The sequence below is a fragment of the Setaria italica genome, chromosome VII (genome assembly GCF_000263155.2).
Source record: "Setaria italica strain Yugu1 chromosome VII, Setaria_italica_v2.0, whole genome shotgun sequence".
Lineage (NCBI taxonomy): Eukaryota > Viridiplantae > Streptophyta > Magnoliopsida > Poales > Poaceae > Setaria > Setaria italica.
The window spans coordinates 771,733-798,105 of NC_028456.1; the positions used below are offsets into that span (position 1 = coordinate 771,733).

The window sequence follows — 26,373 nt, forward strand, 5'->3', positions numbered from 1 at the left end:
CTCAGCAGTCTTGATAGTTTATCAGCTAACTACACTGCAATACACATCAACTTATCTACCCATGGCTCAAATGCACACAAGAAGCAACTTATATCTATACATGCACACATGAAAAATGATTCTCAGCAACTCCCTAAAGAAATACACAAACATCCAGGGGCAGACCCAGGAATTGACTCCGCGCCTAGGAATTGACATGACTGGGGCTGATCCAAGCTCTGGGACTGACCCAAGCTTAATAGAAACTCAAGTGTTTTGCACCTTTGATATTTGTATAAATTTTCATGGACCTCAACTGCATTTTTGGCCTCGGACCTATAACATCAAATTAGTTTTTCATTAAATCCATCATGAACATGAATATGTTTTGATACTACATTTATTTGGTTTTATAGATATTAATGTATTTTTCTATAAACTTAGTCAAAGCTAAAGATATTTGATTTAGAACAAAAACTAAAACATCTTATATTTTAGAACAGAGGGAATATAGAATCTTAAGTGCACATGCACATGCATGATCCGGCAACCTCTAGATTCTTTGCTAAGACCATTACTGACTTGATGATGCACATGCATATGCATGTGCTCATCTGGTTAGAGGCAAACAAAGTTTCTGGACATGGCTCATTGCGGCTTGATCTGTTACGTACTGGGCCTTGAGTTTATTTATTATTTTTTTTACTTGTCATAGCACCCAAGAGGTCAGCTGGTGCAGTGGGGCGGCGCGGTACGCATGGAGCCCCCAGACCCTGGCTGATGAAGCAGCTTTGAGGGCAGAGGACGTTCATTCTCTGCTTCATCAGATGAGATCAGATGACGAGATGACGAGAGAGAGAGAGAGAGAGAGAGCCATGTCTTGTCGATCAGGGATGAAGCCAAGCGCTGGCACTGCTATGTACCCTTTACACCGCTGCAAAACCATACACCTGGTATGTAATGTTAAAGCTTCACAGATTTGCATGCTTTGATTCAATCTTCAACGGTTCATCATGAGTGCAGGTGAGGCACGCGCAGGGTGTTCACAACGTGGAAGGCGAGAAGGATCGCAGTGCATACAGGTCACCCGCGTTGCTTGATGCTCCAATCACTCCTTTGGGCTGGAGACAAGTAAGTGAGTTCCTCCAACGCACTGCTGCTCTTACATTAATTTATCAGTTCTACGCCTCTATTAACACAGAAGCGGTACACTGTTGCGCGTCAAAGTAAAAGTAGTCATGCTTCATGTCAAATGTTAACTTCCATCTAAGCAAGTTGGATCCCAAAATGCCCCAGTTTTGGATCTCTCACCGTAGAAACGATGAATCTCTACTGCTACCATCCATCATCATAAGGCCAAGCATATGCTCATAATGACTTAGAAGGTCCCAAGGTTTGCATTCAATTTGTATCCAAAATATAGCTAAGTAAAGATTTTTTTTCAATTCAAAGTCTTAATTTGTAGTTCTTTATATTGGTTGAGTTTCTGCTTCTCATCTAGTTTTGATGAAACTAATTACCAGAAATTTTTTGCAAAACTTTCATGCTCCGAGTTGCATGATTAAGATTTACCTAAATATGTAGGTTGACAGTCTGCGAGAGCATGTGAAAAATTGTGGGCTTGCAAAAAAGATTGAGTTAGTTATTTGTTCCCCTTTACTGAGGTATAGTATTCCATTAATATTCTTTGGACTTATTTTCTTTCTTTGCTTTAAAGTTTATTATTTTGTTCAAGCATTTTTTGGAGCCTTAATCATTTCCTGATCATGGCTCACATAGTTAAAACATAGATTCTATTTCCAAACTATCGCCCATGTCTGGCGAAGATCTCCACTACAATAAATTAGACCTACAGTAATCTAGTTTTAAAGGATGCCCTTAGAGACTTCAAAATAAAGAAAGCACAAACATGACTACACTACTAAGAAAAAAAATCAGTGAGGGTAATGCCTCCAGAAGAAAACTGCTTGGCGCTCTTCCACTTCTTTCCGCTCTTTGTTCAACAAATTTTCATGATGCATATGGATTGGTAAATCCAAAATAGATGTGTCCCCATATCACAACCAAAAAATTGTGAATAAACATCTTTGCAACCCTTAGCTTAAAACCCTGATAATTCGATGGTAACCGTAAGTCACCCAGTTGTGGTTGTGGTGCTGCCGGCCATAGCTTGAGCTCTGCTCCCTGAAAAAAAAATACCTCATTGAGACATATCACATATGGGATTTCATCATGAGCAGCTAGTACTAGCAATCGGTGACTTTCGTGACTCTAATTGCAATGCCTTGGGGACATATCAACCCATGGATTGAGTATTTACGAAGTTTATTTTCAAGCTATATAACTGCTCAAATGCGCAGCAAAAAGCTTTATATTCTTAGCTTTACCGATGTTATGATCAATAAAATGAAAGCACTGAAAGATTTGGTAAACTGTTGGCTGCCAAACTCGGCTCGCCACAGGTTTCATGTTATATGGGCGCAAGGCCGAGGACAATTACAAGAGTTTGTGTCGTGTACAATATGAGTTCTTGAATCAAACTCTTCTATCTCTAAGCTATGAGATTAAACCGAATTCTATCTCTAAGCCTTCTAGAGAACCTATGCATGTACCATGTTATAATCCATGTGTAACACGTCTTACAAACATTATCTTCAAACAAGCACATCATCATCAAGATTTGGGACAGCATGCACCCGTTATTTGACCAACCCTTTAGTCCTTGCTCAAATTAAAATAGCTAGCCTAAGCCCCATTTTTAGGTAGTTTGAAAATAGTTGCCTAAACTAACAATGATTGACTTTACCCCTACACTACTAAGTGTTCTATCTCCAAGAATACCATAAGGGTGAGAAACCTTTCAAACGCCTAGTTTGTTTAAAAAAGACCACATTAATTAATTCATCATAAGCATTCTCCAAGTTAAGTTTTAAGATAGCCTAGTTTTATTAGGAATTGAGCTCATGTGATATTTATATATTTGAACTCAGTTTATAAAACTTAACGTATCGTACTTTGTGTTGTAATCTGTATTTATGTAGAAACTTTATCACGTTTGTACTCTCTATGCTCACCTTCATGTGCGACTTCTGGTATTTGTTTCGATCGACATATTGGTTGAATGCAGGGAGTCAAATTAAATTGTTAAGTTAATGTATCTGATGTGTTCAAATGATGATCATTGCTCTTAATTAGAATTTTAGCTTAGCGGTTCTACCGCAGATCTCACTATATTTAACCAATTAACCCTGGACTAATATCACAGGACGATGCAGACTGCAGTGGGGGTTTTTGGTGGTGAAAGCTATACTGGTGGAGTTGGTTCACCTCCTTTAATGGTGGAAAATGCTGGACAAAGTGAACGTCTGGCTATTTCAAGTTTGAACTGCCCACCATTTCTTGCAATTGAGACCTGCAGGGAGCGTTTGGTACTACCTTTTCCTGAAGAATATGTGTGCAAAACGTAGAGTCATTTGATTAAGACGTAGAGTCACATGTATTTTGCAAAACAATGATACGTACCACAATCTGGTGCCTCATTTACATTATTTTTGTTCACTATTGACCATTCCTGTCATTCTGCTATACCTTTTTTTCCTGTATTTCATTTTTTGTTTAATTAATTTTAAAAAAGCAAGGTGACCATCCATGTGACAAGAGGAGGAGCATTACAGAATATCGAACTCTCTTTCCTGCAATTGATTTTTCACTGGTAAGTATCTATTACTGTCAAATTGGAAAATGGGCCTCTTCATTTAAGTCGCAAGCTTGCAGCAGCATACCGTAATATATATGGACTCACTTGTCACTGCAGATAATGAATGATGAAGATGTTCTGTGGTTACCAGATGTTAGAGAAGCACATAAGTCGGTTGCAGCGAGGGGTATGAAGTTCATGGATTGGTAACTTCTGTTTTCTATGATCAATCGGTATATTTTTCGTAAGCACAACTAAGAGAATCAATAGCCGTTTTGTATCCCTTACATTTATGCTGCATGTGTTATTCACATAACTGGCTTTCGATTGTGGCATACTATGCATTTTTTGCACAATGTCTTGGTTAGCAACAAGTCAGATTTACTTTCCATGGCACCCCCTTCATTGTTCCTCTTCAATCACCGCACTGGGCACATCTTACTTCATCTGAACTGATAATTGTTTGACGTGTTGGACAACATCTGTATAAAATTTGTACAATTGTGTACAGTAAAAACAATTAAAGCTCTAGCTGTGGTACAGTATATTACCGCTTAGATATTAAAGTTAGTATATGAACGCTTTTGTTTTTGTATAGTAGTGAATTGTCACGGAGTATTCTTTCTTTTGCGATTATTTTTCAGTTTATATGTTGGCTATAGCCCTAGAAAGTGACCTAACTAACACTACTACAGATTTCGCCATCCCAACCACCCTATCACTGCCAGTTTTTGATGTAGTGGTACCACCGCCAGCCCGGAAGTAGGTGGCCGTGTCAGAGATTCGGGCCGGCGGAGATAAATGGTCCATCAAGCATACCAGTTTAACATTTATGTAGCTATATTTATTTTCCTTTTTTCTTGAAATTACTTGTAGGTTATGGACGAGAGAAGAGAAAGAGATAGCTATTGTCACCCATAGTGTTCTATTACAAGATACCTTACGCATGTACAGCAAGGAGTGCCATCCAACCATAAGATACGAAATGAGCAAGCGGTAAGGGTCTTGTCATTGACTTTTTCGTGTCTTGCAACCGAGTGACATTCTTTGAACTTGCGCAGATATATTACTGAACATCCAATTCACAAGTTGTTCTTATTAATCATTACGTGATAAATAAATAGTGTATGTCCAATACAAAAGAGCAAGCATTAATTTTGAGTGCCTATGAGACCTACTTGTATAAACCAATCAGTTCAATCTGAATGGCTAACTTTACGAGAAAAGATGGGCAATTTAAATGGAAATTTAAGTTAAACTGCAATTATTTTATTGATGACGTCCGTTAGCATTCGAAGTATATCTTATATCATATTAAGTCATATACACCAGTCAGTTCAACTCAAAAAAACCTAACTTATAGGTAGAAAAGACGGCAATTCACTTATATTGAAATATAAAATAGTAAAATATCAAAAAGCTAAAACATGGTAGATTTTATCGAAGGAATCTGTTGCTAACTTTAGCTTCGTCTTATGTAGCTTCGCGAACTGTGAACTCCGATCAATGGTGCTGGTTGATACAAGGTCGGTCCTTCTCTGCCTCCTTGTGTGGCGTGCTTCAATTTTCTATGGTTCTTGTTTTGCAGATGGAAAAAGTCTAAATAACCTCCCAATGTATCAAGGGTCGAGCATATCACCTCCTCAACTATAAAACCAGATTTTTTATCCCCTCGCCTTTCCAAAACTATTTAAATGACCCCTAGGAGTGATTTTGTTGGGTAGTTTTGCCTTGCTGGCATGCTGAGGTCGACTATGTGTTGCTGATGTAGATCGTTGCATGCGGAGTGTCAGCCTCTCATCTTCGTCTTCTTCGTCTGCTCGCTTGTCGCGGCATGGCTCGTGGGGTCGGGGGCTGGGACGGAGGACCTTCTCCTAGTGGCAGGGAGTGGAACGAAGGCCTCCTCCAGGCAGGATGTGCGACCGGGGGCCGGGGATCTCCTCCTAGCGGCAAGGCGCGGCCAGAGCCTCCTGGCGGCGTGGCGCGTGGGGTCGGGGGCGGGGATGGAGGACCTCCTCCCAGCGCCAGCGGCGAGGCACGGCTAGAGGCCTCCTCCCCGGCGCGCGTGGCTGGGGCTGGACAAAGGCCGCCTCCCAACGGGAATCGCGGCCGGGGGCCGGGATGAAGGACCTCGTCCCAGCGGCCGGCGAGGTGCGGTCGGGGGCCGCTTCTCGTCGGTGAGACACGGTCGTGGGCCTCTTCCCGTCAGTGAGGCGTGTGGGGGCTCGGTCCTGGATCGGGGCCTCCTCCTGACGACGCGAGGTGCCGCAGGGGTGGAGGCGGGGGAGACAGGGGAAAGGCAGGGGAAGGGTATGACACGTGGGTCCAGGCTGTGTATACACCTTGACATGTGGGTCATTGCCACGTCGTCGTCCATGTCAGACGCCACGGTGGCAAAATCATGCTCTAGGGAGTTATTTAAATGGTATTGTACATTTGAGGGGGTTAAACATCCGGTTTTAGAATTGGGGGGGAGGGGAGAGAGAAGTATTCGACCTACAATAGTTTGGGGGTTTATATAGATTTTTTCCTTTTGTAGATATTCACATGTCATTCTTTTTCTAATATTGACAATATGTTCCATTCGGCAGTATGCTTGGGTCTGCAGGTTCCCCTAGTTTGAACTACCCAGGCGAGATCCCAACCGGACTTGACCAGCCCAGCGATGTCATAGAAAATGAGGAAGCATCTTGAGGAGCCTCATGCACGTACGCGTGCGCTGATAAATTTTAAGATTGATGAAAGGCACTGCAGATGCTTTTTTGTCGATACGTACCAGGTTCTATATAAGAAACCTAACCAAGTTGAGGTATTGGGTAAGAATCATTATTCATCTGAGCACTCATCTAGGAGTAAAAGAATCCATTGGGTACCATTCTTCATGAAACAAGTCTCACTCGGGAGATCCCAATACTTCTTCATTTCTTCTCTCAAAAGTTTAGAGAATGAACACCTCACCAGGGCATGGTGTTCAGTTTCATCTTCCATGCCACAAATTTTGCTTTATTGTTCCTCTTAGCTCTATTGTGCTTAGTTGCTAAAGAGTCTGTGGCCACACGCCATGCAAAATTCTTAACTTTTGCTAGGCTAGACTGCTGCCTGTGCGCCATATCGTCTGCTGATGTCACCATATCGCTGCTGAAAGCAATTGGGCCGGCTGTTGATATTGGGCCGTGCGGTACCTGTCCTTCCCATAATAACCCTCTGTTTGGCCCGGCCACTTTCAAACGATGGTTCAGAATGTCCAAGGATATATTTCTTGCACATTGCAATTGGAAATGCCGTGGAAGCTAATTATCCATACTTCGAGTAAAAAAAGAAACTACTGCTTTGTTTAGATAAAGGAAAAATTTTCCAGCCTCAACACCCACACATTGAGTGCATATAGCCAAAGAACCTAGTGCTGTACTGCTGTGTTAGAGCAACTCCAACAGAATTCTCACGTTTAGCTTCTTCATTGTAGAGTGTTACGTGAAGCCAGAATTATCACGGCTATCTCCTTCATTGTAGAGGGAAGTGCTTTGAAAAATGCCCATCGTGCTGTACCACCTGGTGTAGCGGTTCTTGCTGAAAATTTAACCAGCACTGTATATCGTGTACACAGGAGAACTACATTGCATTGCACTAAATCAGCCATTGAAACATCTTTCTGATGCTACTTTCACTTTAAATTAGACAATTACAGTCAGTTTCAGTACAATTTTAAAACTTTGACCAGGTAACTACGCTGCAGAGCTCTTGCAGCAGCTTATCCGTTCAGGGACACACAGAAAACCTGCCGCAATTTATCAGGTCACATTTGATTTCACCTTGCTAATGATACAAAATTAGAAAGGTCATGGTGCAGCAAACGAAATTGTGATCTCAAATTCAGGCATTACAATCACACAACGTTACCGACACAGTTGGAAAGATCACGATCCAGCAACCTCTGGATTATTTGTTGAAACGATTATTGACTTCTCCACAGGCAAATCGTGAATAACATTCCAATGGAGGTTCTACTTGAAGTAACAGATCGTAAATAACAAAACCCAAAGTAACGGTAAGTTACAGAGCAGTATGTCAAAAGCATCAAGTGTCTACGTCTTATTGTTCTTCGCCATCTCTTCCACATCAAGCTCTACTGCCAGTACTGGGGCATCCTGGTTCATGGCCATGCCACTGTTGCACGGAGATAGTAGGAGCAAAGATTTAGTCCCCCGCGTGGTGGACGTATTAAATGAGATGAGAGTCAGAGTTGAATATAGCGTAGGAAGAGACCTGTTCTCAACTGGGCCATGATCGACGGCTGTTCTTAAAGAGTATATCACTCTGCCAAGGATGTCGGTCATAGGGACAGGTCCAAACAATCGGCTATCTCTAGCTTCCTGTTACCAAAACGGTCATGAAAAACTTTAACGAAAAATGCCTTTGTTGAAATGCAAAGACAATTATTCACCAAAACCACACTTTGAGCATCTATAGTCAAGACATAATAAAATTGAGCATATCTTAGTACAACAACAACTAACAGAATTGTGTATGTTACTACTACAAGCATCTAATTACTTACCTTGGGCTTTAGGGCTTGGTTGTCTGCCAGGACCCAGCATTGATCTTTCTCAAGTACAAATGGCTCATCCTTCTCATCATTAGAGACCATCTCATAGCCTTCCAGGGCAGCCAGTCGTCGAATAATTAAATCATCCGATTTCTCTGGATCTTTTAACAAGACGACATCTCCAACAAAGACTTGTCTGTGAAGATAATTTGATGCATAGAAGATTATTAAAAAAATGTTTCAAGCCATAGATGATTCTGTAAGGTGAAGTGGCCTTATGAACCAAACAGGCAGACAACCAGGCTTCCTTTACATTCATGCTTTATGAGTCTTTGCAAAAATGCAAAATAATAGATATTCCATGAGATCCATCAGTTGATTTAAAAGGAGGTATCAGGTATTGGTTAGTCCAGTACATACATGACAGCCTTTCTTGTAGTTAACTAAACTCCACATAGTCAACAGTGAAAATTATGTTGCACTGTACAAGATGGACCTGCTTTTGTGTATGCAAATCAGCTTTTGTTCATTGACTATTGAGTTGATTATCAAATATGCAAATGAGCTTTTGTGTATGTATTGTCACAGGGTTAGGCCTGAGCTGGCTTGGGCCCTGGGGATTACATAAATCTACATCAAACCCTAATTCTGGACCAGTGAGCAAAACATCATCGCTGCTCCTCAACTCTACGACAGCTCCAAGCAGTGAATAGCATCACCACATGAGTTGCAGCCATCAACAGCAAGAAAACAAAAATCCAGTACTTGTGACTGTTTAGACACCATTTTTTCCTTTTCTTTACAGAATTACTTTCTGAAGTTATTTCCCTGTAGTATATGATTTTTTTCTATTTTTGTACATAAATGTCAGCTAAGAGTCATATTGTTGAGCTGTGATTAGGTTTGTTTGAGGTTGAAGGGCTTACTGGTACAAAAACTCTATTAGAACTGCGGCCTTTACAAATGCTGTGCAATATGCCAATATAGTTTTTTTTTTTTGGCGAAGAGTGCAATATAGTTTGTTAATGAGAAGATATCTGAACAGCATATTATTCCCATTTTTGGTTCTCAAGTATAGGTTTCCTATTAGTTATTACTATGTATAGAAATAGAAAATATATGTGTGCTCAAAGCTTCAAATAAAGCATCAAAATGCAAAACAAAGCCTAAGCAGTTCCTGGTTAGTTCTAATACAATTTTTGCAGTAGGAAACTGATTAAGAAGCGAGCCACATGGCACAATATTAGTCAAATCGATGAGGTCATCCCTAGTTTCACTCAAGCGTTCTTTGCTGAACAATACAAGGTAGCATATGACGAAACAATGACAAGCTCAAACTAAGCAACTACAACACAAGGTGAAATTGTTCCTTAATGAATATAAGAATTCCCTTACTAAGAATTTCTTACTACCAAATGGAACCACATTGCTTGTTCTCAGGTTTGAAGCACAGGCAAAGGGAGGTGAAGCCAAGAGATGGATTTATGGATAGAGATAAACAAGTTGCAATCAACATTTTCACGCCCAGATTCTGTCCATGAACTTCACAATGAATTCTGCACTACTCGCAAGCTTCCAAGACAATGAATTCTGCACTACTGACAAGCTTCCAAGACGAGTATTTTATATGGATGGAAACCTTGTCAAGTCTACTTTCAAATGTAATAGATGGACACTCATTTGAAATTATTTTAGAAAGAATTATGCATATTTCGGTGTAAGCTGTACCAGGTCCACAAATCAGACTGGGCTTAGTAAACCCAACAGCCCAACTAGGAGGGATGCTCTTCTAAAACCCTAACCAGGAATCTAAATTAGAAAAACAGACAAGCCAAGAAGTGCAATCTTTGCCATAGTTGCCCCCCTTATGAATTAGGAGTTATTCTCTACCTCGTGTGTTCTTGTGCATCCTTGTGACTGCAACAGCTTGTCTGCCTGCCTGATTCAGTAGATGATCAAGCGTGTACTTGGAGCAAATTCTTTTATCACAGGTGCTTGTTTAAACAGATGTTTGCATGTTTGTGCCATCAATTCACCGGATTAAATGGATCAAGTGATCTCCATGATCCTAAGATGAGAACAACGTGCAAGCACCCGCATCATGATTACTTTATTAGAGCCCTACGTCATATAGATCAAGTCATGCTGGTTGCGTATGGACATAAATGGTGAGCGCTGTGCAGTACCAAAGAAAATCTTGGGTAATATCCTAGTACAAGAAAGAACAATATATAAATTACATTAAAAAAATGGCTTCGAACACTTAATAGTTTAGGCATGGAAAGTTTCAGATTTCAATAATTCTGATGTACTCCCTCCATCCCAAATTATAAGTCATTCCAAGAATCTTGGAGAGTCAAAGCATCTCAAGTTTGACCAAAATTATAGAGAAAATTATAAAGATTTATGACATCAAATAGGTATACTATGATAATATAATTGATGAAGAATCTAATGATACTTAGATGACATCATAAATGTTATTATATTATCATATAAATTTGGTCAAACTTGAGATACTTTGACTCTCCAAGATTCTTGGAATGACTTATAATTTGGGATGGATGAGTAATACAGACTAGTCCAGTGAATTTTAGATGTTAAGAGGGTCGGATATGAAAAAAAATATGAAAGGGGGAATCGCTTAGAAAAAAGTATAGGGGTACTTCAAAGATTTCAATTAGTACATTGTAAACTGTCACCTAAAGTATACCTTATTATTTAACTTTTGAACTTGAGTGCACATATTTATTTTCAACAACAACATAAACTTTGCGCACAAGCATATATTGCTAACTAAGGAATAATTGGCAACATAAAAAAGAGAGGCGCAGCTAGCAGAGTGCACAGGAGAAAGAAAAGTGCTTACGTGGGGCTTAAATTTGCGAGCTTTCTGACAAGGAGCGTTCCTCCAGTTGGAGATACGATGGGAGTCATGGCTTCTCCCCCTTTGGTCCAATGCGTGAAGGTGAGCTTGCCTTGGAAGAAGTTTTTCCATATCGCATCAGTTAGCTCTCTACTGTTGATCTGGCCGACATTATATTTCTGCTTGGATACAGAAGCAAGGAGAGAAATATATGAACAGTTTTTTTAGGGAAATGTTCTTACATAATGGCCCCAAAAAAAAACATGATTGCTTGCAATCTGTATCCATGTGTACAATCAACTTGGTGGCCCTAGGCACACTTTTTAGATAAAGGAATTTATTTACTCCGGTCTCTGCATGACTTGCGCACTCAACCATCTAGAATTACAAGTTTCAATCTAAGTTTTCTAAAAAGTTGCCAACAAATAGCATAAATAAAACATAAATAAGCTCGTGACGCCAAGACTAAGGCGGCCCTGGGCAGACTAATAACAAATCAAAGTAGGAACGTGAAGGAATAAAGTCCAGGGTATGATACTGTTCTTTAATTTGAGGGCTGAGGCTGCCGCAAGCACAGCACGCATAATGTTGCATACATTTCCTACAGTCCAGCTGTTCGTTTACACAGCCTAGTTAGCTCCAAAATTGAAGTGTGTAGCAGTGTTTCGATCAATGGCAAATGGATCGAACAGAACCGAAAAGTAACAGGCAGAAACGCAGATAGGGGAGATTTTTAGAGAGAAAGATAGGAAAAACACTACTACTAGCACGCATGGATCTAGAGCGAGGGGGGGCGAGGAGGAGGCAGAGGAAGCATGGGGAGGGATGGAGATGAATGTATCAGTTAGTACCTTCCATGAGAGGGAGATGGAGTACTCGAACTTGTGGGCGGCATAGCGGAACCACGTCGACAGCGAAACCATCCTCCCCAACCTCCTCTCGGTCGCCTAGCTGCTGCTCCTGTACTGATCCCACCTCTCCTCCTCCGGGATTTCCTCCCGGCTGCACGGCGGCGGAAGCTGGTACTACCAGGTCCCCTAGTTAGAGGAGCCCCGCAGATGAGCAGAGGGGAGGCGGCTGACGGAGGCGAGGTACGGTGAGGGCGACCGGAGCTGGGAGGAAGAAGGGGAGGCGCAGGCGGCGGCCGCGTCGCGCAGGAGGGGAACGCTGGGATCTTTTGGTTTTTTTTTTTCTACCTGGGTTTACCCTAGAAGGCCTGCATTAGTTCTTACAAGGCCCAACTCATTTGCTCGCTAGTCACTTGTGCGGGCTGTCCTATCTGCCTGTCAGGCCCAACTCACTTGCTCACCATTCGTGGGGCTAGAATGAATGCGGGCTGGGCTCATGCGGAATTTGTGTGGACCTGTGCCTCGTGGCCTTTTCCATCATCTCCGTATCCAACTATCATGTTAAAAGAATTTATAAAAAAAAATAGTGCTTTAACAGATTTCTTTTACTTTTCTTTTTTCCCAATAATTATTGGAACAACCTAATAATTCACCCCAACTCTCCCTAAATAAAGGAGGAGTTGTGACTCTCCCAATACAGCAGTTGGATTGGGGTGAGATTATTGAGAGACTGCAAAATTAACTCTCGCAATAACAATTAAATGGATATTGGGATATCCTCATAATAGTTATTGAGAATGTTTATTGGGAGACTATTGGAGATGCTCTTAGAGCTAAACTATGACTACATGAATAATTTTCTTCTATAAATTTGAATATAAATTGTGGCCCAACGGCAATTCAACCACCTAGTTTTTAGGGAAAATGAGGCAAAAATCCTAAAATGCAGTTAGAATTCTGAAAAAAATCAGATTAAAATCACAGCAATCTACTTAGCTAAACTATGCCTCATGCAGATCTACAATAGTTTGACTTAAAATAAATCTAAAAGTAGCCATATTCTCGACTGGATGAGTAGAGATGGCAATCTAACACATGGGTGTGAGTGAACGTGTGAAAATTCCACCCATAGCCCATAGGTATGGACACGGGTGTGTGGTTTTTACCTATGAATGTTTAGGATATAAGTGGATACATCCATTTCTTACTAATATGGATAGTGTTGTCTAAAAAGATGCCTAGCTAAAGAAAACGGAAAATACTCTGGGATTAGAAGTAGAAGTTAGTTAATGATACAAAATACTATTTTGATTAATTAAACCGCACTAGCAACTCAATGGTGACAAATTTTCAGCTTTTTGCACGCGCACCTCATCTTCTCTCTCCATGTTCCCGGAGATAAAATAACCCTGCTAAAATTTTACCTGGCACAATATAATCAGACACTTCAACTGCCGAGATAGTTGGTGGGTAAAGCTGGAAAAAGGCAATAAATTTCCTTGGTCCTCACAGGAACGAAAAGACATTGCATGTCAGCAAGACAACAGCATGGACAGGCAACAGTGAAGCTACAACAACCTCGGCTGGATACCTATAATTTCTCATGGTCACACAACAGCTATGTAAAAATATAAGAATTGCTATTTCACATTGGCGTCTTGCCTCACTGCTACGCCGGCCACCAATGTTCACCAAAAAAGAAAAGAAAGAAAAGATCAATCCAGGCAGATTGTGATCCTGACATGCGGCACCATACTTGCGCCACCAGCCAGGGCCTTTCGCTGTTATGAATCAACGCTGATGATGATCCTGATCGTGAAAAAAAATTATATATAAGCAATTAAGCATACACAAGGATTCAAGTAACATGTCACATGAATAGGCATGCCAGACTCACCTTGTAATAGATTTTTGAATGCAAAGAGGAAGTTAATCTTGCAGCATGTGGTTCCCATTATGAATGAATCCCAATATTTATTATATTTATTTACAGATAACTATGCTGGTTTCATTGGAGGGGTGAAATCATCAGTTTCTCCTGAACAACGAGGGGCCATTTTCAGGTGAAAATGTTCAAATTCATCTAAACCTGGTTTTCACTTATGGGTTACTTTCACTTGTGGGCTTACTTCCACCAATGTCTTCAGTGCCCCTGGAGACCCCAGAGTAATACTTGAAGTGGTGCGCTAGTAATGACACGATGGTAATGAACTCGCACCCATTGCTGAGCTGCCTGGCATGGGACTCTTGGCTGCAATGGTTTGCAGCGTACAACAACAACTCCACCCACACCCCGAGGATCAGTTCCAAAGGATCACGCTGCTCTTGCCAGCGCAACTCTATGCTCAGAAGCTCGTTGGCGAGCAAGATTGCATACATATTAGCACTGTCACGGATGGAATCCCCATGTGGATTTGGTGCCCTTACTGTTCCCTGAGATTGAGGAGGATGGTTAGATAAAATCAAAGCACTTAATAGGATTTCAGGTATAGGCGTGCGCTACCTATGTGAATCTTCAGTGGAGGCAAAATAGAACACATTGAATGAGTTATGTGTGTACTATCATGGTGCATGTTAAGTTTAATTTTGTTTCCTGACTTTGCTAGACCATGGTCTAAAAAAATAAAGGATCTCCTTTTCAATTTCATTAGACGTAGTCAATGATCAGGAAACAAACTTCAACTGAGCATTATGAGATTCAAAATAAAACTGCTATTTAGGTGCAACTTTGAATATAGGCATGTGCTGGTTCTGCTAGTAAAGTCAGCAAGTATGAAAATAGAATCTTGTTTAAGATCTTCTATATTATCAAACGTATTTACCAACGAAATGCGTTTCAGTTGAATTGGCATGGAAGGTATACCTGCAAATTGAAATTGCAAACAGTGAGGCAGAGCTTGGGTCATTGTTCCAAGAAAGAAGAAACAGATTTTCAAATAATATGAATGAACTTGAGGCCACACTCAGCCCATACCAGTGCAAATTGGGAGAAACTCCACGCCATCTCTGCAAGCTTCTCCCTTCGTGGGATCCTGGAGCAATTAGGGCCATCATGGTGGAACAATTCCTTAAACATACAGTACGGATTCCAGCTTGTGGGAGACGGCGCCACTGGGTTGTCCTTATCACCAAAGCGCGCACGGCATTGTACTTCTAGTTGTTCACAGGAGGTGAGATGTATGTTGTGCCGTGCAGCACCAGGCAGCATGTTGGGTTTTACCACCAACAGGAACATCATGTAATTGGATAGTACCTCGGTAGCCTCAAGGAGCTCTTTTGTATGTTTGCCCTTGGATTTCCGGATGTACACCTCAGTTGCAATGTGCCAAACAAGAATGCTCTCGTCAAAGTCGATGTTGACACTCCAGCGAGCAAAGTCCTCATAGGCTTCCATACTTTTAAGTATAAAGCTGCCTCTTGAGTTCGAATCGGTATTTTTGTATTGCAGCGCTCGATCCTTGTCTACCAGTGCTTGCAGAACCAATTTCTTGATATCTTGTATTGACAATATGTCGCTATGTGAGAAAGTGCCCGAGAAATGCATCTGGTTCCACCAGTCCTGGAGCCCCAATTTCATTGCTAGTCTGCTCCCTATCTCATTCGTGTTGCGGGTGCACAGGTGGAACAAATTGTACTGACCAATGGAGCCCGACCAGAGCCTCCTACTTGCTGGATGGACACGCTGACCAAGGGAAGTGATAACATGGAGAGGCCACTCCCATCCCCTGCCCCTGCGGTGCAACAAAGAACATGTCCAGGTGGATAGTACAGCCCTGCACACTGATATGATTTCCAGGACCAAAGCCCCAACCAGTAAAACATAACTGATAATCACATCCACTCTGCTGAAACCATTTCCACTACTGTTGATACTGAGTTGAAACAACAGAAACGTTGTGGCTGTGCCAAGCAATGAAATGAAATGGATGCAGAAGCCATACCATGTGTGGATTACCGCTGCCTTGGTGTACAGGAAGTCATACATCAGAGACAGCTCCATCTCGACCAACTTGTATAGATCCTCTCCCAAATAAGATATTACAGAACCTGGTTTAGAATTAGATATTGAACGGACCAAGTGGCTCGGTACCATTATGATATCTGCGAAGACACCTTTGCAGATATCGAATTGGGAGTGGGCTCCAAGCAGTAGTTCCTCTTCGCTGGTACCCAAATTCAGTAACAGGTAAGGGTTAGTCTTGAACTTTCGGGTGCTGATGCTGTTGCGGATGCTGCTAATGTTGCCACACTTGAGCGCCCATATCCTCTCACCATATTTGAGAAGACCGGCAACAAACATGGAGAGGGAGGCCAGCAAAAGCAAGGTCCCACTGCAGGCGATGTACTCGTATATCACATAAGCAGCTCCTAGGACCTGCACAGCGAGAGTTTGCAGGTGACGCAGCCAGAGCGTGTTGTCTTCGAGCGCATATGCTGTGATATTGTCTGGGCCACCAAGGTGCAGCAGGAGGAACGGTGCCCAGAAGGCCACCAGCTCGTGCTCATCTGACCTACTGTCGACTGATAGATGGCCCAGTGTGTATATCGCTGTGGAGTCAGCCAGCAGGTATGCCGACCAGAGGAAGAACATCAGCACAGTAGAGGAGCTACGCCTGCGGATCCCTCCAAAGATGAGGAGGAACACTTGCAACGCAAAGCTTACAAGGACCAGGATTTGTATCCCCCATTCATTCCACAGGTTCACTAGCCTTCCAGCTTCTATTACTTCGCTCCTCATAATGTCTACAGTAACATGTCAAAGAGCCCAACAATATTAGCATCTAGATCTTTATATGTGCTGTGTGCATGGAATATATCGTACGGACTGAATGTGTAACAGGATTGTTCAAGTAAGTGATCAATAAGACAAGTAACAATGGATGGCGATAGCTCGCAGTGCATGAGAAATGTATTGGGAGGATTAGCTGGAGACATCATCATAATCTAAATGGCAATAGTAAAAGGAGAGGAGCAGTAACAATACAAAGGTAATTAAAGGAGAAAAGAACATAGGTGATTACATGGGAGTTAAATTGTCGAGTTCTGACAAGGAAGGTTCCTCCAGCTGCAGCTGTGATGAGGGCCATGGTTTCACTCCATCTGGCTCAAAGCATGAAGGCAAGCTTGCCTTTGAAGTTCCATGTCACATCAGTCAGCTCTTTTTTCCCGAAAGGGCTGGCTTTACAACCTGAAAACAGCCAAGCTACATCTTGTGAACGAATCCAACATCATCTTGCTCCCTGAGAAAAAGGAAGTGACGAACTTAAGTGACTAAGGCCCCGATCAGCCTTATAAACAGCCTAATGAACATCATCAGTCATGTCTACTGTTGATACGGCACTTATTATACTTCTGCGTGGAGACAGATGCAAAGCCAAATATAAATATAGAAAAGATCTTCCTTTTCAAATAGTTGAAGGAAGATCGATGCACAATGTTTTCCTTGAATCAGCACATGATGATGGAATAAAATGAAAAGCTGCTTGCATGGATGCCCAGTGCAAACATGTGACAGTAAGCATGACGAGATGAGTTACTCCCATCGATCAGCTTGAACTTGTGCCAGTTCAATTGATCCAAGCACGAAGAAATCACAGCATGAATCCACTTTTATGCATCAACTGATTTGCAATCTATGCAGCGTTAATTCATCTGAGTAAAGCGGCCCATGTGGCGCCATCCGTCATGTCAGATAATCATGCATATCAGTAGAGTTGAAGTGTTGATGAACAAATCAAAGAGCATCGATACAGGTTTTATGCAGTTGATCCGCAATTCACGACATGAATGCATTCCGTTTTACCACAATACATGTACCAACAAATGCAAAGGGATTTGGTAGTGACTAGTGAAAATGCTCACTTTGGCCGAAGGGGGTCGGGTGGCCCGCCCACGCGTCGGATGAGAGGGCTCGGTCGTTCGACGGCCTGGGCACCTCCGGAAAACCCACCCGATGCGGCGGCGCTGGGCAGAGAGGAAAGGGCGAGGGCCCGGGAGCGATTGGGGTCTGGGCGGCGTAGCGGAATCACGTCGACAGCAAAACTTCCGCCTCAGCTCCTCCCCCTCTTCCTACTCCACTGATCCCCTCGACTCCACTTCTGGGCGGCGGCGGCGGCGGCGTGTGTTCAATAGTAGGCAGTCAGAGGAGGAGGAACCTCCCGAAGGATCCCGAGAGGAGCGAGGTGGCGGCGACGAAGCGGGGAGAAAGATGGAGGCGGCAGCCGCTCGCGCACAAAGGGAAGGGGGAACGCCGGCTCTCTTTTTCTATTAATTATTGTCCCTCCATTTTTTTATTTTACTTTGCAAAATCATTAAAAGTTTTTCTCCCGTACTGTACGACTATTCCTCACGTGGTTCTCCCTCCACCGAGCATTTTGTCGCCAAACTTTAACTCTTCTTTCCCAACATTGCCAGTTGTTATTTTTTTCAAGCTCACATCTCTGTATTCTTCGACCCTTGTCTAACTAAACCCATTTTAATCATAATCCATGTGAATTGTTGTGGAAAAATAAACTTTCCCTCCCAATACAAATGGATTGGAGGGGTTTAACATATTTGATTAATGATAACAAGGCCTAAGAGAAATAGTGAGAACGAGGCTTCTTTGAGCGTCTTTGTTTATGAAACAATTAACAAATTTAGCGCTAAGGTAGCACCTTCTAAATGTATATAAAAAATTCACCAAAAATATATGGAAGCATAGATTATACAAGCATCTATCCGCATACAAAACCTAAATTGAATAAAACTTATGTAACGAGAAACAAAAAAAATGAAGTTTGTATATGTACGAGTCCCATAACTATTAATATGCTGATTTCTCTTTTCTTTAATTTCTCATTGCATTCTTTTATTAATCTCAATTTTCGCATAATGGTAGATACCTACATACCTTGTCTATTCTTATTTTTTACCAATTTTACACACATTTATTATCGTACATTGGTAGAGCATACTAAAGTTAATCCTGAGTGGAACGAATTGAAGGATGGTGTGAAGGACTCGTACGCAAAGAAGCTAGAGGTGTGTATGGGTAGAGAACCGTTTGATCGGAAGAAATCTAGCATATATGAACGGGGGAATCCATGAAAACGAGCATTTTCAGAAGGTGAGACGAGAGAGGTAAGGATCTTGGCTGTTGACTCAAAATCTATTGGCACAAAGGATAAAAACCTTCTAATCTGATGCGATGGGAGCTATTTTACCATATTACTTTGTTGATCAACAATAGTTTCAAAATATTTATTTAAAGTAAAATAGCAATGGTTTTCATTACCCCTGTTAGCGGCTTTTAGAATGAGAGGTTGGGCAATACCTATATCTAGAGGCGAGCTAGTGGCAGCAATGGCGGGGACTACGCCCGTTGCAGGTGGTGCTGAACAGCTAAATTATTATGTGAAAATGGTGGGCATGTATATGAATTGGCTGTACGTAATCATGCGCAGTAGGTAACGGTGAGTAGCACTCGGCGACAGGAGAGAAAGAAGAGAGGTGTGAGGAGGCTTGACGACGAAGGGGCTTGCTAGTGGGTCGCGCGCGCCGGTGCTAGAGACGTCACTAGCAAGGTTGAGGGTTGGGCGCCAACAGTGTTTAGGGATGATCAAGTGGATAAGAATGAGCGGACGTGGAGAGGAAGAAATGAGATTAGAATCGATCTCAGCCATCCGTTTCAGATGTAGATAAAATATGTGACACAATTGAATTTTCTTTGATCGATAACATTTATTTAGTTAATTAGGTGAGTGAAGTAAAATGAGTGATAAATACTTTAGGTTTCTTGTAGATTTATCCATGTATATAAATATTTGTAGAAAATATGAAAAGTCAAACAAATGAAAAAAAAATTAATGACGTCGTATATAAAAAAAACAGAGGTAGTCCATGAATGGTGTAGCGATAGGCAAAAAGGCGTAGGCAAGCTGCGCACCAATGCACTGACTTTGCCGTAGCGATAGCAATGAGTGAGAATCGTGCTGAAGTGTGGTGACCATCAATGGTGGAAGTGGAGGCACCGCCTCCACCATCTCCACTATGGGGCGGTGGCGAAGGCGCCCGTACGAAACAAAGTTGGTGGACAGGAGTGCCCCATCAATCATCTGTCACTACTACCGAAAATGACCCCTCCTTGGCGGTATGATAATAGAGGACTGTGAATTGCTTGCAAAACAAGAAGCAGGGACGCACATCAACATTTGCCTCACACGTCCTTGTGCACATCCATGTCAAAATAAAATCGCGAATTGACCTGTTGCTACGTCAGGCTTATTATACCAGCAGGAATAATGGTCTGCGCTCTGCAGCCATCCCCATCGTGGTGATTACAGACAACTTGAATAACAATCTTCTATCCCAGTCACGACCAGCGACCCCTCGTCACCCATGCCATCACTAACAGAGGAATTATGTACAAATACAGCGGCATTTCAGGCCTTCAGAATGTCGTAAAATGCGGAGGGCCGGTTCCGCTTCTTCAGACATAGTTCCTGCAAGCAGCAGATTGTGTTTCAATCAAATATTCAGTATCCCAGAGTTCCAGAAGAAGAATATAAGATATTTCCAAGTGAAATCCTCATCAAAAGAAAAGGTGTTTATTCCCCATCTGCATTCATGCTTAAATTATCCTTTTCGTTAAAAGTTGCATAGCTTATTTTTATTTGCACTGTGATGCCAAGTGCTTCACCACCTTGTAAATCAGCCTTTTTGATGCAATCATGTAAGTAATAAGTACCCAAAGTACAGAGGTCAATTGGTGATCATGACAGTGATGTTAAAAGATTAGTGCCAGAAGATAAATCTAAACTTAGTGAATATGACTATATGACCAGATTCTCTGCTGAAACCACAACTATGGAAAGTAAAATGATTCACATGTACTGATGTACAGTAACAGTACCTCCACTGCAGAAGCCACCCTCAGTAAGCTAGCCTCGCCCCATGGACGACCTATCAGTTGCAAACCTATAGGAAGGCCCTGCTTGTCATGACCAACCTGACAAGACAAACAGCAACATGTCACTGGAGACAATTTATCTGCATTTGAGCTAGATTAAACCAAAACCATCGATTTTCTTACACAAGTTCTCAACTTGTCTATCAGAAACAATGCCAATGGTATATCCAACTATGCTAGGCAGCTCAATAGTCCAGAAGAGTTCATTATATATGCCGAGTGGTAATTATGATCAGCCTCCAGTATAGACCACAACAGGTAACAAGAAGACGCAATATGTACTCACTCATGGTACATGGATAGTTGGATGATACTTACAGGCACAGTTAGCGCTGGCAAACCAATTAAGTTCCCAGCTATGACGAATCGCATCAGGTAAGCTGCAATAAAGGGCAGTGTTAAAAAAAAGGTGTATCTGATCTCCGTAGAACAAACAACCATACTTATACAAGCATCAAAGTAGGTATGCATCAACTTGAAGAAAAACAGGAATATATCCTTTTCTTGGTAAACTGCTCAAAAGTATACAGATGATGAACACACTCCCCTGTATAATAGGCATGGTTCCTTTTATACAATGAAATTAATGAAACCACCGAAGTTCTGTTTTGTTCAAACTGAATGGCTTATAAAGCAAGCAAAAAACATGTAAATTGCTATAACCCTACAGTGAGACCATCTTTGTTTTTCTCCAGCTTTGCTTCAATGTAAAACAGTGACACACACTAGCCGTCAAACTTCATAAGTTAAACCCTCTTTTCACAAGTTAAAGAGTTGCTTAGATGCCTAATATACAATATCCTGCTCACAGTTTACCTGACACAACATAATCAGACTCTCCTGACTTCAGAGCACTTGGTGGTATTTTTGGTGCAGTAATGCTGGAAAAACAACAGAGTTGCTTAATTCTTACAGCAATTGATAACACACTTCATAAAAGAGGTAAGGTATATAAAAGCTTCTTGGAAATGTAGATAATAACAATGTATAAATTGAGGTGCGTCATCATTATTCCTGTCTATTTTGAACTGTGGATTGGCAAAGATAAATTCAGGGATATTACCTACCATGACACCCTTTATTAGGTTAGCAACTGAATATCTAACCATTCCCATGCCACGTTTATATATATAATTACTCTAAAGACTTCTTTTAAATTGTACACTCCATCTCCGAGAGGTCAAACTTCATCAGGTTTGAGTGTTTGACCAGTAATATACATGAAAAAACACTATTTATATTTCACACTTGAAAATATTAACATTAGAATTTTATTAGTACTCTAAAAATGTTATATTTTTATGTAATATACATGGATGAATTATAAAGAAAACTTCTGCATCTCTTACCCAGTTGTAGGAGTTGCAATGACATCAACCTTCTTGAAAGCTTCCATGTGATAGTGCATTATCCTCCTCCTATATACGCCCCCATGAAAAGGTACATTAAGTGCACACTTAGCACAATATAGGAGACCGAAACAAGAAGTTACAACAAAACACAAGTGTCAGGAGCCCCCCATCCTCAATGTATAGTAGTATAGGTCAGGAACAGATGCTTTGCAGTTTAGACTCAATTGCAAAATCAACAAAAGGGAGAAAAGTAAAATAAATTCATAGGCTCTATGTATGCTCATGTTCACCTTATACATTGAGAAGCCACATAATCAGTTGAAGTGAATGACCCAAAAAGTGCCAAACTTGTTCGAGTATCCAGAGTAAATTCAGTTCGCCTTCTGGAAGAGATAAGCTGAGTGTTAGTACCGACAAGGAAATCTTTTGCTTCAGATAGCACATTGTAACAAACAACTTAAATTTTAGCATTTTACAGACCAATAATTTCAAGAATTATTCCCCCCTGGAAGGAAATGTCTAAGAACTACTGCTGGGGAATGGGGACAACATTGTGAAAATGGAATCCATCAAACAAATAGGTACCCTGCTTTGTAATGAGGAGTCAGGTCACATAATGATTCTGAGCCAATCGAAACGACATGGGCAGTACGCATCTCTTCAAGCTCTGGTAATATTATCTCTTCTATCTTGAAAGAAGCAAATTGGACTTGTTAGCTGAGATGCCAAAGAAGAGCTGAATGTGCATATAAAAGATACAGCATGATCAGCTCAATAATCAATTACGAGGAACTGCAAACCCCAAACAAAATAAACATATACATTTCATAATCAACATTTCGTTATAATCATTAGTTCAAGTATAATGGCATTTATAGATGTAAATAGAATGCACTTTTATATATCAAAAGCCACAACAGTACAATGATGGTTCTATTATAATAAGAGCTTGTTTGCCTTGCAGCTGCTATATCATTATGTAAATATAAGTTGATAATTCGGGGAGTAGAAATGCTAAATAGTGCATTGTTATCATCTAAGTTGTTGAGATACAAATGGGCTTACTTGACATCCAAAAGTGCTACAAAGAAGGTTGAGTGCATCCTCACATGTACTCGATATCTCACGATCAGAAACATCATGAAACCACTACAGAAGCGTATTTCATTTTAGAACAGGTATGGACATACCAAAATACCATTTAAAGTGAAAAAATGTACCTCTGTATATTTTCCTATTTTAACTGATCCCATGATATTGCTGTTGTCAGGAGAAAGCAAATTTGGGACACACAGTGGTGACTGCAGAGAGGGAAGAGAGACACAGAAGTTGTAAGATTGATAGGAAGCATTAAATCCAGCATCAGATGCTATCCTGTTAAGTCATGCTGCATTTTTGTGGAACAATGGAGAAGGCACAACATTTCACTCTACTATGAGTCTTAACACACTGTGGGATCAAAATTTGTCTATGGAAAACAACAGTACCACCGTTTGATCTGCTATCATTTCAAAGCAAACTGCCTAAGAGGCTGACTGACTGGTACAATCTGACCACATACAGTTGACATGAAAAGCATGCCAGAGTTCTTGGTACTTAACAGGCAGGAAATAACGTAATATCTTACTGGTCTAAGTGTAAGCTTATCCATGGGTCTTGATCCTGCTATTGCAGAATACCTGAAACGCCATACAATACAGTTAACAGACACCCAATTTTATCAAAAAGATAGTCATACCTAATGATACAAAACTTCTAACTTTATCAACAAGATAGCTAAATTTAACGGGGATATGCAGGGCATCTTATGGTATCATATAGCACGCAAAGCTGCTTACACTAGCATAACATCCTCTACTGATGATGCAAGAGGAGAAGCAACTGCAACAGTCCCAGAATCACAAAGTACCCTGCAAACAAGATATCTCTAATTAGAAACATGCAACTGAACGACTTTGAAATTTTATGATGAGATTTAGTACAAGATAACTTCATGTAGCGACTGCGTAGTCTGATTTGGTTGATTGTTGCATGATACCATGCAAAATAAAAGGCAAAAGCAGTTTCAGAACATAGTGGATGCTAACTTTGACTAGAGCAGCTTATTAGTAATCCTGGAAGGTAGTCTAATCCATATATAGCATAAATGACGGATAAAATAACAACTCTGGTAAATATTCAATGAAATGGAACATCTCTTTATTACCCAGTCATATCGGTCCGCCCAAATGTTGTCTTGAAACCAACAATACCACAAAGTGCAGACGGAATTCTAACTGAACCTGTTGCGAAGAAAAGGTAGCAATCAGAGGCTACTACAAATAAGAATCTAGTGACAATCAATATCACACTTCTATATGTACAAACCTCCACCATCTGTTCCAAGTGCTACTGAGCATAATCCTGATGATACTAATGCAGCAGGACCAGATGAAGAACCACCAGTATATCTATCAACCGAATGTGGATTTCTTGCTGTTCTGCAAGATGAAGACTAAGTGACAAAAATAAGTAAAAGAAGAACTGAAGAACAGAAACCAGATGGAAATTGTCTGATCATGTGATGATTATCATAAATGGTAATTCTGGGTTGCACTTTCCTTTTGCTCCTTTATAGAGTAAGGTTCTTTAATCAATAATACCGTTGGATATATTATTTATGTGCATTCCAGAATTCTGATTCTAAACTAAGCTTTACTCAAAGTCAATGGAATTTGCTTCCAGGAAGTAGTAAAAAATCATATTTTTAGCAAGCTTTAGAAAAAAGCAAGATAATAGCATAGTTGATATCTGACATTTCTCTTGTGCTCTGAATGCCTAGAACAAGCGGAGAACATTTGTTGTATCCATGTGTGACTTGACAAAACAGCCATATAGCATTTGGCTTCAAATAGAAAAACAACCACATAAGCTGTAGACACTTTAACATAATGAGCAGCTGTCCAACTATTGATCATACCCATAATTTGGATTGTTTCCAGTTACCCCAAGACCTAGCTCATGCATGTTTGCTTTGCCGATAAAGATGACTCCACATTTCCGCAACCGAGCAACACAGACTGCGTCTTTCTCCACAGTATGGGTTTGGTCAAAAAATGTTGTGGCACCTGCCATCCAAATCAAACATAATGTGTTTTGCGCTACTTGAACAGTAACACAACAATAAATATCATCTTCAGTGTCAATTAAACTAACCCTTTGTTGGATACGGGAAACAGTCAATGTCATCCTTAATGGCGACGAAGACCCCATCTAAAATGGATATCGGGTTTCCTGGGCACAAGTAGCAACGCACATCATGGAAACCGGATAGATGAGAATTTTAAATGGAATTTCTAATGGAAGCCATTCAATTCAAAGGAAAAGAGGATCTGTACTAAGAAAGGGGAACATGAGTAGTCAAGTTGTGGCAAACCTTGCTCAAATCTCCTGGTGGAATCCTCAGCTTGCTTCCTCAGGTCATCTGCATTAAAATATATCAACATTGGCATTGGAGGCTTCTTGTTGTTCCACTCTTCCACCCCCGCGATGACATGCTCAGCAACCTATGTCACCAATCAGAGTCAAACAGCAGAGATGCAGGAATGCAACCAGAAAAGCATGCAGACACTCTGGCCAGTGGACTACTTACAACTGATGGGGTTGTGATCCCTGAGCGGTATGCATGTGCAAAGTCACGGATCTTCCAGTAAAGGAAAGGGAGCTTCTCCTCAGTAGCCCAACGCACTGACGGATCATACGGGGGGAGGTACTGCAGTGCTTCATGAACTCTTTCCACTGGGTGCCTATCATCCCCCACAAGCACAACTCCCGGTTCCGGGTCTGAACAATTTCCAGAAATTAACCAAACATTGAGTAATGTGACGCTTCTAGGAATAGAGAGACCCAGAAATTGTGGTAAAAGCTGTTTCTGTCAAATTAATAATCCTGGGAACTTGGAGAATTTGGATTACTTGGAACAATAATGTTTTCAGTGGAGCTAGCTTTTTGCTATGATTATCCATATAGCAAAACATTAATGATATCTTTCAATCTGCTAAAGCACTGGTACATACTTTTTTTTGGGTCACATTTTCCTTTGTGTAAATCTGTAAACTTGCTAGTTCTATATCAATATATTTGAAGGGAATCATGTGCT

The 26,373-nt window shown here is 41.1% G+C and overlaps 4 protein-coding genes across 7 annotated transcripts in view; 1 reads left to right on the plus strand and 3 right to left on the minus strand.

Annotated features, from left to right (window-relative positions):
- Positions 1-424: 424 nt before the first annotated feature.
- LOC101757904 (phosphoglycerate mutase-like protein) lies at positions 425-7,337 on the plus strand. The gene is made up of 9 exons (XM_004977624.3): positions 425-932; positions 1,003-1,110; positions 1,564-1,643; positions 3,245-3,407; positions 3,614-3,691; positions 3,794-3,882; positions 4,553-4,672; positions 5,158-5,202; positions 6,268-7,337. Exons 1-9 carry the CDS (start codon positions 807-809, stop codon positions 6,368-6,370), a joined length of 912 nt encoding a protein of 303 aa, XP_004977681.2. The 5' UTR covers positions 425-806; the 3' UTR covers positions 6,371-7,337.
- A 181-nt stretch (positions 7,338-7,518) lies between these two features.
- Positions 7,519-12,281, minus strand: LOC101767518. Its single transcript, XM_004974905.4, has 5 exons — positions 11,937-12,281; positions 11,089-11,264; positions 8,232-8,415; positions 7,940-8,046; positions 7,519-7,840 (listed from the first exon to the last, which is right to left on the minus strand). The coding sequence occupies exons 1-5, from the start codon at positions 12,006-12,008 to the stop codon at positions 7,759-7,761; spliced, it is 621 nt and encodes a 206-aa protein (XP_004974962.1). The 5' UTR covers positions 12,009-12,281; the 3' UTR covers positions 7,519-7,758.
- Positions 12,282-13,404: 1,123 nt separating this feature from the next.
- On the minus strand, positions 13,405-18,196 carry LOC101768196. 4 transcript variants are annotated; one of them, XM_012847778.2, is made up of 5 exons: positions 17,796-18,188; positions 16,955-17,121; positions 14,908-16,676; positions 13,831-14,366; positions 13,405-13,742 (listed from the first exon to the last, which is right to left on the minus strand). In XM_012847778.2, the coding sequence occupies exons 3-4, from the start codon at positions 16,669-16,671 to the stop codon at positions 14,034-14,036; spliced, it is 2,097 nt and encodes a 698-aa protein (XP_012703232.1). In that variant the 5' UTR covers positions 16,672-16,676; positions 16,955-17,121; positions 17,796-18,188; the 3' UTR covers positions 13,405-13,742; positions 13,831-14,033. The 4 variants fall into 4 exon arrangements, with proteins under 4 accessions (XP_012703232.1, XP_012703231.1, XP_012703233.1 ...); XM_012847777.2 differs by having other exon boundaries at positions 16,955-17,173; XM_012847779.3 differs by lacking the exon at positions 13,405-13,742 and adding an exon at positions 14,756-14,796 and having other exon boundaries at positions 14,227-14,366; positions 16,955-17,173; positions 17,796-18,195.
- Positions 18,197-20,058: 1,862 nt separating this feature from the next.
- Positions 20,059-26,373, minus strand: part of LOC101769539 (fatty acid amide hydrolase) — a 7,091-nt gene continuing 776 nt past the window's right edge. Inside the window, exons 3-19 of the mRNA XM_004974909.3 lie at positions 25,867-26,057; positions 25,651-25,780; positions 25,431-25,508; positions 25,195-25,342; positions 24,603-24,715; positions 24,442-24,517; positions 24,074-24,145; positions 23,863-23,914; positions 23,456-23,536; positions 23,301-23,384; positions 22,821-22,924; positions 22,526-22,618; positions 22,233-22,301; positions 21,700-21,764; positions 21,202-21,263; positions 20,827-20,922; positions 20,059-20,416 (exon numbers count right to left, since the gene is read on the minus strand). Coding sequence (XP_004974966.1) covers positions 20,357-20,416; positions 20,827-20,922; positions 21,202-21,263; positions 21,700-21,764; positions 22,233-22,301; positions 22,526-22,618; positions 22,821-22,924; positions 23,301-23,384; positions 23,456-23,536; positions 23,863-23,914; positions 24,074-24,145; positions 24,442-24,517; positions 24,603-24,715; positions 25,195-25,342; positions 25,431-25,508; positions 25,651-25,780; positions 25,867-26,057 — 1,574 coding nt within the window. The 3' untranslated portion in view covers positions 20,059-20,356. The remainder of the gene's footprint in view (positions 20,417-20,826; positions 20,923-21,201; positions 21,264-21,699; positions 21,765-22,232; positions 22,302-22,525; positions 22,619-22,820; positions 22,925-23,300; positions 23,385-23,455; positions 23,537-23,862; positions 23,915-24,073; positions 24,146-24,441; positions 24,518-24,602; positions 24,716-25,194; positions 25,343-25,430; positions 25,509-25,650; positions 25,781-25,866; positions 26,058-26,373) is intronic.